This window comes from Theobroma umbraticum, unplaced genomic scaffold, assembly GCF_002168275.2.
Source record: "Theobroma umbraticum cultivar Fairchild unplaced genomic scaffold, ASM216827v3 scaffold_95.0, whole genome shotgun sequence".
NCBI classification, from domain to species: Eukaryota; Viridiplantae; Streptophyta; class Magnoliopsida; order Malvales; family Malvaceae; genus Theobroma; species Theobroma umbraticum.
Window position 1 is genome coordinate 398,872 of NW_018397257.1, and position 11,629 is coordinate 410,500.

Consider the following 11,629-nt stretch of genomic DNA (forward strand, 5'->3'; position numbering starts at 1 on the left):
CATATTAGGCAACAGGTATTTATAAATGTGAAAAATCAAAATTATCCTCAAATAATTAAAAAATTAAAAAATATCATAATTTAATTTAATTTAATAATAAAAATATTTTTTATTCAAGATTTATCAACTTAAAAAAAATAAAAAAGAGATTCAAAATGATGAAAAAAATAAAAACTAAAAAAATGAATTATTTAAAAATATTTTATTAACAATTCAAAAAAATCATAATTTTGAAGTGAAAAAAATAAAAAAATTAAATAATGATATTTTAATTAAACTAAGTATAATTTTTTAATTGTTTTATTTTTTTTTCCTCCTTGTTCTTTGCTTTTCTCTTGTTCTCTTTTCACTTCTATCGAAAAGCTTAATGGTTCCTTCTTTTTTCTTTTTTTTTGCTTTTTTTATCTCTCTCTCCTTCAATCTCCACACACCCCCATGACTACAATCCAAAATCATTATCACCGAGACACCAACAACATATAGTGAATTTCCAATAATAATTACAAAAATTTAAATAAATTTACAATTTTTAATAAAAAAAAATAACTCAAATTTTACAATATTTCACCTTAGAATGCTTTGAATTTAAAATTGATCTTAGAGGAGCTTGGTTGGTTGAATTTAAAATAGATCTCAAAAGAGCTTGCTTAAGAAATAAAAAAAAAAACCCCTAAACACAAAAAATTATAGTTAGTTTGATTAGAATATTATTACTTAATTTCTTAATATTTTTTCACTTCAAAATTATGAATTTTTTTGAATTGCTAATAAAATAATCCTAAATAATTTTTTTCTTTCTTTTAATTTTTCCTTTTTTTTCCACCATTACTTGTCTCTTTTTTATTTTTTAAGTTGATAAATGTTGAATAAAAATATTTTTTTTATTTTAAGAAAATTAGATTATGATACTCTTTGTGTTTTTTTTTTTATTTTTCAATTATTTGAAGATAATTATGACTTTCATATTTGGAAATAACTATCAACTTTCCCATCTTAATTTACAGGGAAAAAATGAGAGCCACCAACCTCGGATTTGACTAAAGGATTTTGACTTGATGTAATTGCACAAAATTAGGTTAAATGTATTTGACTAAAAGATTTTGTCAGATTCAAATGCATTCTCATTCGTCATATATTCTTTTACCTAGCCTTTGCATCTGCCCATCTTAATTGAAGAGTAGACAACTTGTAGGTTTGAATACTACTTAGCATTTTTTGTCTTGTAATATATATATATATATATAATTAAAAAAATAAAATTTGAAATCTATTTTTTAAACAGGAGGGTAATGCACCACCAAATGAACTAAATACTTTAATGCATATATATATTTGTTATTTTACATTTTTATATAACTTTTTGTAGGAATAAATTTTAAGAAATTAATCATTGGATTTCACAATATCTTAAAAATTTACACTTTTTAATCAATATGCTATTTATATTATATCAATGGAGAATAACTTAATTTACAATATATATATTTAACAGTTTAAATTTTTATATTTTCAAAAAATAATTGTGCATTTTTAATTAGTTTGAAATTTTATATGCATGATCTATACACAAAATATGAAACTCTAACTGTTAGATTAATAAAATAAAAATTATGTAAAAATTATGAAAAAATGTAAAATTCAACAAGTTTTAAACTTGTGTAAGTAGATCCCTTTTACATAAAAAAGAGCCCTACCTCTTTGGTCTATATTATTTAGTTAGAATTAGTCTCAAGGAGAACGATGCTAGCACCGGTAATAAATTATGGAATATATACTTGCAAATAAAAGGAAAAAATGACAAAATTAAAGACTAAATTGACCATATTAATTTCCAAAAAAGGAAACTATAATGCTTGTGCTTGGGGGCTAATTAATTTGATCAAGTAATTGATGACCTTACTCAAACTTTATTTGAATATCTGCATGGTTTGCAAGAATTGAATTCGTCCAAGACAAGTTAATGTTATTTATGTCTTCTTTTGAGAAGATCAAACCATGGAAGGCAATTGTTTAATGCTAGCTGAATTTGAAAAAACATATTTTAAAGCATGTTGGTCAAGTATCTTTTTAAATCCAATTTTTTTATGATATGATCGATGAAATCTTCTTGTGAGAAGCAAACCCAAAACGTATTTAAATAAGAAAAATAGTGAAACACACATAAAGTAAATATATATAATATAGTTTTTTTTATAATTGAGGAAGGAGATATTTAAATTTTACTTTTTAAGTAAAAAATAATACATCAATCAATAAGTCAAATACTCATATATAAATATATATATAATGTGGTTGGATACTCTTTATTAACAGATATATAAGTTTGGAGAACTTGAAATCCACCGATATGAAAACCTAAACCTCCTTGGACGTATTCACAAAATTTAACTTGGCAAAATCTGATAAGTAGAAACCTAAGTGACATAAACCCAGAGGGGAAGGGGCCCAAACCAGGAATAAAATCAGCGGAGGCGTGCACTTTCTATGGCTCAGATGAAAGCGCTCGGCGCCAGTCTAGGCAAAATTTGGTCGGCTGCTAGCAGGGCCGGCTGCTCCTAATAACAAAGGGGGCCGTGGCCGCCCAAATATTTTATTTTGATATATAATTAATTTTTTTAAAAATCTTAAAATATTATGAACTTATTAATTAAGCTCAGCATATAAGTTTTAATTTAATATGTTAAACTTATCAGATTTAAAAAAATAAGAATGAATTCACTCACTCAAACCACTAAATCTTAATATAAGTTTAAACTTAACATAATATGTTATATCTCAACAGTCTAGCTTAATAGTTAAATATACTAATTAGTAATTGAAAAGTCAAATTGAAGATAAAAAGAAAGCTTCATCTAAAAGCTACCATTTTGTGAAAAACACACAAAGTAAATAAATATTTCATTTGAACTGAAAAAATTATTTCTCTTCCATTCTTTTTATTTGATCTTTTTAAAAATGCTCTTACTCTACCCTGGTTGCTAGAGTCGAATGTCCCAACCTTAGAGGCAGACTAAAGGTGGTGACTGCCACCCCTTAATATTTAATTTTATTCTAAATCAAATAATTTATTTGATTTATAATTTTATATTATTATTTTTTAATTTAAAATTTTTACTATCCAACTTTGGTGACCGGAGCCATATCTACCTAAAAAAATAAAAAAGTATATTAAAAAATTTTATTAGTTTCCTTATTAGTTTTAATGCGCGTATATATCATTAAAAATGTTATACAAAAGGTGCGCACAAAATCCACTCCCGTACGAATAATTTCATTAAAAATGTTTTATTTGTTTCGAGACCGCAAGTTGTACTCAAAAACCAAAGAAAGTGCCACTTTCAAATCAACTCTTTAAAAAATATTTTTCACACTAACTTTAATGCATGATTATCACAGCAATTCCCACTTGTCCAAAGCTCCAAAATTGTAAGCTGAGTTTTATGCCTTTGAAATATTTACACCTTTTGGTAATTAGGGTGCAAACTTTGGTACTCAAACTCGTCAACTCCCTCCTTTGGTACTTACACAATTTTCTTGTACAAAATTCTTTTGCGAAAAGTGACCAAAAAAGAACCCAAAAGAATCATATTTTCACTTGTATCCTTTAACACCCTTAAAATATTGAGCAATTGCCACCGCGTACATCTGTAGGCTTCATCGCCGACTCCATATTGTTTTTAGCATAACCAAAAAGTCATCCTTTTATACTTTTCTAATTTCATAAACCTTGCTTTTTAGTTTTTAACAAAGCGTATTCATGCTATTGACTTAACCTACGGATTTCATGAGTAATGCACCAATTAGTTTTTTCCTGTCATATTAATGCTACCAAGTATGCGAGTTTCTTTTAAAGGTAAAATACAAAAATCTCCTTCAATATATTATTAATAATACACTTTAATGCCTCTTGTTTCAAAATAAACATTAACATTTCATCACTATATTAGTCAACAGTTATTTATAAATATAAAAAATCAAAATTATCCTCAAATAATTAAAAAATTAAAAATATCATAATTTAATTTAATTAAATAATAAAAATATTTTTTATTCAAGATTTATCAACTTAAAAAAATAAAAAAGAGATTCATAATGATGAAAAAAAATAAAAACTAAAAAAATGAATTATTTAAGAATATTTTATTAACAATTCAAAAAAATCATAATTTTGAAGTGAAAAAAAAATTTAAGTAATAATATTTTAATTAAACTAAGTATAATTTTTTAATTGTTTTCTTTTTTTTTTTCTTCCTTGTTCGTTGCTTTTCTCTTGTTCTCTTTTCCCTTCTATCGAAAGCCTTAACGATTCCTTCTTTTTTTTTTTTTATCTCTCTCTCTCCTTCAATCTCCACACACCACCATGACTACAATCCAAAATCATTATCACCAAGACACCAACACCATATAGTGAATTTCCAATAATAATTACAAAAATTTAAATAAATTTACAATATTTAATAAAAAAATAACTCAAATTTTACAATATTTCACCTTAGAATGCTTTGAATTTAAAATTGATCTTAGAGGAGCTTGGTTGGTTGAATTTAAAATTGATCTCAAAAGAGGTTGGTTAAGAAATACAAAAACCCCCCCTAAATACAAAAAGTTATAGTTAGTTTAATTAGAATATTATTACTTAATTTTTAAAGATTTTTTCACTTCAAAATTATGAGTTTTTTTGAATTGCTAATAAAATAATCCTAAATAATTTTTCCTCATTTTTCCATCATTACTTGTCTCTTTTTTATTTTTTAAGTTGATAAATGTTGAATAAAAATATTTTGGTTTTTATTTTAAGTAAATTAGACTATGATATTCTTTCTATTTTTTTTCTTTTTCAATTATTTGAAGGTAATTATGACTTTTCATATTTGTAAATAACTATTGGCAATGGTAATGAGAAATTAAAAGGGTCAATATTGTATTTTGAAACAAAAAGATCAAAGTGTACTTTAAAGGTATATTGAGGAGAATTTTTGTGTTTTACCCGTACGTCAAAGCAGTAAGTTTGACTTGTGACTTGATTGAAATAATTAGGCAATTTCCGTTAAGTGTGAATTTGCAAGCAGGGTTAGTGGAAAGCAGCTTGAAGAATGATAGTGGAGTGTAATTTCCTGATCAAATCAAAAGTAATGAACAAATATTGTTGAAAAGGTGTGCGTTTGAACTATAATGCGCCGTCTCGTCTGACTCAGGCCACACACATGGAACACGGCATGACTTGTAATGCAATAGGAAACAAAGCATCCGTGTTGCGTCGCCGTGCAAATTCCACTGCGATCATCTTTAATTTTCTCATGCATATTTATTTTTTTTTAATTTTTAACTCTCTACTAATAACAATTTATATACAATCTGTTTTTCTTTATTTACCCATAAATAGTCATACTTAATAATTAATATACTACATTTTTTATGCGCATGCAAACTTTTGTTTTCTCAAATATACTTAAATAGAAGAAATATATATTACTTTCAAATACATATAAACATATAATAGCTTTCCAAAGTTAGAAAATTAGTTTCTCTAATTAAATATATCAATTTACTCATGTCACTGGAATAAAAACTAAAAGTAAAAAAGTGAAAAAATATTTAAAAAGCCAAAAAAAAAATCTCAATAATATATAAAAAAATTAGGAAAGAGAAACTAACATGGTATCTACCTGTTGCCTCAACACCTCAGCATTGGACCTAACAAAAATGGAACTAAGATATCAGTGAAGTAAAATCTGCTCTCTCTTCCACCAAACCAAACTTAGTTATAAATCAAATAGGGGAGATTGAAAGTTATGGGAAAACCAATAAATAACCATAAAATGAGTGTAATAAATTTAAAATCATAAACCTAATAATATTTATTATCGTGTATTGTGAATATAGAAGTTCAAAACCTAATTACATCAAACAAAAACTATATTGTTGTGAAACTCCAATTTTTCCTTATGAGTTTGATTATTAATGAATTATCTGGATGGATTATGCTCTATGATAATGTTGGATGTTAGATGAATTTTTTTCCCAAACTTATTTACATGAAATTCTTCTTATGATGTTGTTGGATTAAAGTGGTAACTGATGTATGAGAGAATGGTATGAAATAAAGGCCAAAGGAAAGCATTTTTGTAGAACAGGACATGAATGGTCGATCCTTGAACAAGGAGGGTCGATCCTTGGAGTGGCATTGGCTTTAGAGAGCTACAAGATGTGTCTAGGATCAACCCCTGAGCAAGGAAGGGTCAATCCCAACATGATAAGCTCTTTAACAAGCTTCTAGAATGGCTTAGGATCCACCCCCATGGAAGGGAGGGTCGATCGCAACAAGAGGAAACACTTACAAATATTTTGGGAAGCTTTAGGATCAACCCCTAATGAAAAGGGGTCAATCTCTATAAGCTAGAAATGTAAGATAAGCTACAAGAACTCATGAGGATTAACCCCTTAAGGTCAAGGGTTGATCCTAACTACTCTTAGGTAGAAAAATAAGCCTAACGATCAAGCCCTAAGGTTTAAAGCGTCAATCCCAAGGCTCTAGTGTCACAATCCAAACTTAGGGGTTCGTGATCGGCACATGAGCATAGGCAGTTTATTACACTTTCAACTTCTTTATGAGCTGGAGCTCCTATGGTACCTTCATTCTTTATTCTGCAATCAATGCATTGTTTGCGGTCACAGTGGCTCCTGAAACAAAGGGGAAAACCCTGGAACAAATTCCAGGAGCCATTAATGCATAGAGAATCAAGAAAATGAAGTAGCTCATTCTTCAGTGAAGCAGATATCTTGAGAGATTGGAGATGCTTCCTAGAAATGAAGAACATTTGCTGATGCTTTCAAAATCAAGCAAATTGGATGCTACATTTGGGTATTTTCTAATGGAAATGAGATATTAACACCCAAGGAGATACAAATACAAAGGCAGCATCTCTACGGGAAAAGAAAGCAAATGAGAAAGAGACATCAGGCTCTGCTTGCTTTTTATGAGATGAATCGCCAATCAGAAAACGTTATACTCGTAAAATTAGAATATTGTCTACACAATTTTTTTTTTTTTTTTGTGTTTGAATGTAATATTATTATTAGTAAATCATGGTGATGGATCCTTACATTCAAGGTGGTAAACCACTTACCCAAAAATTAGTGAACCATTTCCTGTCAAAAAAAAAATTTAATTAGGTTATTGTAATTGTTTTAGTTATCTTAATATTTATATATATTATGTGAAGGAAATGCATATAAAAAGAATTTTTTAATAGATGATATTTTATATATTATAATATAACAATGCATATGAAATTATATTATAATTGTATTTATAAAATTATTAATTTTTATTTCATTAGATCATATCATTATTTATTGTCTGTTTCTTAAAAGCATTTTAGTATTGATTATTATGTTTGCAATAATTTCAATTACTTTTATGATGAAAGCCGAAACAAAACATCTGTTTAAAAATAAAATAGATAACGATGCGGAACGAACCCTAATTAAGTATTTTCTAAACGTTTACTTGCTGGAAATTATTTTATTTAGGAGAAGGGAAATTTTAATCTCATTCTTTGAGCATGATGGTCATATATACATCAACTACAGAATTAAATATTCAAGTTTATTTTTAAGTTATAGAACTTGTTTAAGCTAGTAAATTTAAATAAAAGTTAAAAAAAAATAAAATTGCAAGATAAAAATAGTTTTAATGTTACGCTTCATTGAAATACTAACTCTAAGTGGGATAATTTAGCTTTTATATCTCAATTATAAGACTTAATTAAATTTGGAATTGAGAGAGTAAATATTATAAACATATTATATAATTGTAAAATTAAAATGGTCGTGGAATGCAATCTTGGCCAAACCAAGTTGAAAAATGGGGGAGCTACCTATAATTGACTTTGATATTGCCACTCTGGAACGCCACCTCACAAGAAAACAAACTCGTTGAAATAAACTACGTTGTTCAAATTTTAAGTATTTTGGGTACGAACTGGTTTTCTAGTTTAAAAAACCAGAGTTGGTACGGTGTGAAAGTGTAGCTTATAAAAAGCCCCTTATTCTTTGCAAACAAGCTCACACTCCAACGATCCCACAAAGCGCAATATGGAGCATTTCTATCTCTCCCTTCTCCTACTCTTTGTTTCCTTTGTAACTCTCTCCCTCTTCCTCCTTTTCTACAGGCATAAGTCCAACTACTCCGCCCCTAACCTCCCTCCAGGCAAGCCCGGCCTTCCCCTCGTCGGCGAGAGCCTCGAGTTCCTGTCCACCGGATGGAAAGGCCACCCAGAAAAGTTCATATTCGACCGCATAGCCAAGTACTCTTCTCAGGTCTTCAAGACCAATCTTCTTGGCGAGCCTGCAGCCGTCTTCTGCGGTGCTGCCGGTAACAAGTTCTTGTTTTCTAACGAAAACAAGCTTGTCACTGCATGGTGGCCAAGCTCCGTCGACAAAATCTTCCCATCCTCTTTGCAAACTTCATCCAAAGAGGAATCGAAAAAAATGAGGAAACTCCTCCCTCAGTTCTTGAAACCTGAGGCCTTGCAAAGGTATATAGGTATCATGGATACTATTGCCCAGAGACACTTTGCTTCTGGATGGGAAAACAAAGATGAAGTGGTGGTGTTCCCGCTTGCAAAGAGGTTTACCTTTTGGTTAGCTTGTCGTTTGTTTTTGAGTATCGAGGATCCCAACCACGTTGCAAAGTTTGAGGCTCCTTTCAATCTCTTGGCTTCTGGGATCATTTCTCTTCCCATTGATCTGCCTGGAACCCCATTTAACCGTGGCATAAAGGCATCAAATTTCATTAGAAAAGAGCTTTCGAAGATCATCAAGCAAAGAAAAGTTGATCTTGCAGAGGGAAAGGCGTCACCAACTCAAGATATACTGTCCCACATGTTGTTGACGAGTGATGAGAATGGACAGTTTATGAACGAGTTGGATATTGCTGACAAGATCCTTGGATTATTGATTGGAGGACATGACACGGCCAGCGCCGCCTGCACTTTCATTGTCAAGTATCTTGCAGAGCTTCCTCACATCTATGAAGAAGTTTACAAGGGTATGTTTCCTCTACCTCTGAACTTGTTTCCTTTTTGTTGTACTTGCCATGCGTACTCAAGGTTCTCAGCTCTACGGAGATATTCTATGCGACTATTCATCTTAATCTTCAATTGATTGTTACTTGCTTTTTTATCATTGGAAGCGGAAAGCATTTTTTATATATAATAAAAGCAAACAATAATTTTCAGTAATAAAAATTTAACATGTAATAATTTTTTGGAAATAAAATGTATAGTTTTAGTAATTTTATCTATAATTAAGTCTATATTTTAGTCATTTATTCAATGTTTTTATTCGGGTAAATTTCTTCTAATGGTTTGCTTTTACTATACTTTGGCATCTTTTTTAGAAAGTAAAGTAAATAGATAATATAGCTTCCTGACTTTTAACATAAAGGTAGTTGTTAAGGATTATAAGTTGTTAGATCATGGTTTTTTTTTTTAAAAAATTTATTTAATAAACTTAAATAAATTTTTATAATTATCAGTTGGTTTCAAATTGACTTGTTATTCTTAATATGCAATACGGAAACGTATAAATTATCCAAATAACTTCTTTTAATCTTTGTACATATATATTTGCCAATTAACAACGTCTTATTATTGCTCCTTTATGTCCTTGTGCTTGACACCTTTCCTGTTGGTGCTTTTCTCATTAGCTTACATTAAATCGGTCAAGAAACATAAAGTTAGCCAATACAAAGTGAAGAGAAGGAAAGGAAAGAAAAGTTCACGTTATTATTAGTCAAATTAATATAACTGGTCACTTTGGAATTAGTTTAAAGCAAAAGTTCCAAAAATTAGTGTGAACCAAAATTCTCTTATAAAAAGCCAAAGGCTGTCCAAGTTTGGAATAGATGCATGGTATCGATTTCTTCGTTGAATAAGTTAAATTTTTTATCTAATTTTCTAGTCAAGTGCATACAAAATACTGTGATTTGAACAAGTCACCAACCCCGTAATTTGAAAAATACCTAAATTCTAGACTCAAACCTCATATGTGAACCAATCATAACAGCTCGATGAGGACAAAGTCTTCCTACTTCCAAAGTAAATGCAAATGTCATGATCCAATACTATGTTTGTTAGAAAACCATTTGTCTTGCCGATGGAAAATATGCCAGGGGCGGTCATTGTTTTACGGTATAGATTGTTCATTGAGCCGGCAACAACAGTTGAACTAGCGCGTTGGCGAATATGCCTGCCTGGAATTTAATTTCCCTCCTTTTTCCTGTACAGAACAAATTGAGATAGCAAATTCAAAAGCCCCTGGCGAATTACTCAATTGGGACGACATCCAGAAGATGAAGTATTCATGGAATGTTGCCTGCGAAGTGATGAGACTGGCCCCACCGCTACAAGGTGCTTTTAGGGAAGCCATCAATGACTTCATTTTCAATGGTTTCTCCATTCCAAAGGGCTGGAAGGTGACTCCCCATTCTCCCATTCATATTCCTTTTGACCCAATATGAAAACAATATAATAATATATATTTAAAAAAAGGTTGGTTAACTTTTTTTGCTGCTTAATTAAGTTCCTCATCCTTGTGCAGTTATATTGGAGTGCAAACTCAACACATAGAAACCCCGAATGCTTCCCGGAACCACTGAAATTTGACCCGTCAAGGTTTGAAGGAAATGGGCCAGCTCCTTACACATTCGTTCCGTTCGGTGGAGGTCCTAGGATGTGCCCTGGCAAGGAATATGCTCGATTGGAAATACTTGTTTTCATGCACAATCTTGTCAAAAGGTTCAAATGGGAGAAATTGCTTCCTGATGAGAAGATTATCGTTGACCCCATGCCCATGCCTGCAAAGGGTCTCCCAGTTCACCTTTATCCTCACAAAGCTTAAAGTGGCTTTACCTCTCGAGCCAACACATTCGTTATCTCTCTTGTAGTACAAAAGCAATTGTAATTTTTGTTTTTAACTCTTGGGTAAGGAATATATATTGTGATTTAATGCATATTTAATCACATAATTTTATGTGATAGAGGTTTTTTTTTCATGTTAGTGGAATAAGAAAGAGTTATTAAGTAGTAATTGGCTGAAGCCCATGGAACATAAAAAGCCTTATAAGAGAATTATAATGTTGTTATAATTATGATATCACTATGCATCAAATCCATGTTCCTAAAATTATTTTTGGTCATTACATGTTAAGCCTCCTTACTTGGAAAGTAAGGAATCGATATCATAGATTAAAGTATATGGGATACTTGAGGATAACATGTAGGTGCTTATTAAAGAACAAGTGCATTGAACATGACCCGCTATGAGAACTTCATTTGGTATGTCACTCAAGTGTCTACAGAAAATGTTCTCATGTAATAGTCATGCAACTAGTCCTTAAACTTGAAGCGCTAGGTCATCTTGTATGGGGAATGACATACTTTGATTTCACCCCTACGAGTTTGGAAGCAACCAAATGCCTAAACAAGGTGTTTTTGGGTATGCCATGAAGCATGTAAAGGTGAATGAGTGGTCAATAGAGGATTCATCACCACAAGTGATATGAGGGGATGTATTGTCAGTTAAAATTCTACCACGCAAGTATACGTATCGAATAGATAGTATA

The 11,629-nt window shown here is 30.4% G+C and overlaps 1 protein-coding gene across 1 annotated transcript; it reads left to right on the forward strand.

Moving 5' to 3' along the window:
- The first annotated feature begins 8,081 nt into the window (after positions 1–8,081).
- Positions 8,082–11,059, forward strand: CYP716A1 (cytochrome P450, family 716, subfamily A, polypeptide 1). Its single transcript, XM_021422848.1, has 3 exons — positions 8,082–9,052; positions 10,293–10,480; positions 10,606–11,059. The coding sequence occupies exons 1-3, from the start codon at positions 8,098–8,100 to the stop codon at positions 10,903–10,905; spliced, it is 1,443 nt and encodes a 480-aa protein (XP_021278523.1). The 5' UTR covers positions 8,082–8,097; the 3' UTR covers positions 10,906–11,059.
- Positions 11,060–11,629: the final 570 nt, after the last annotated feature.

What these genes read in the sequence shown, in the direction of transcription:
- CYP716A1 (XM_021422848.1), top strand. Translation starts at nt 8,098, where the DNA reads ATGGAGCATTTCTATCTCTCCCTTCTCCTACTCTTTGTTTCCTTTGTA. An exon ending in CTATGAAGAAGTTTACAAGG is followed by an intron (nt 9,053 to 10,292) that starts GTATGTTTCCTC and finishes TTTCCTGTACAG; the next exon opens with AACAAATTGAGATAGCAAAT. An exon ending in CCATTCCAAAGGGCTGGAAG is followed by an intron (nt 10,481 to 10,605) that starts GTGACTCCCCAT and finishes ATCCTTGTGCAG; the next exon opens with TTATATTGGAGTGCAAACTC.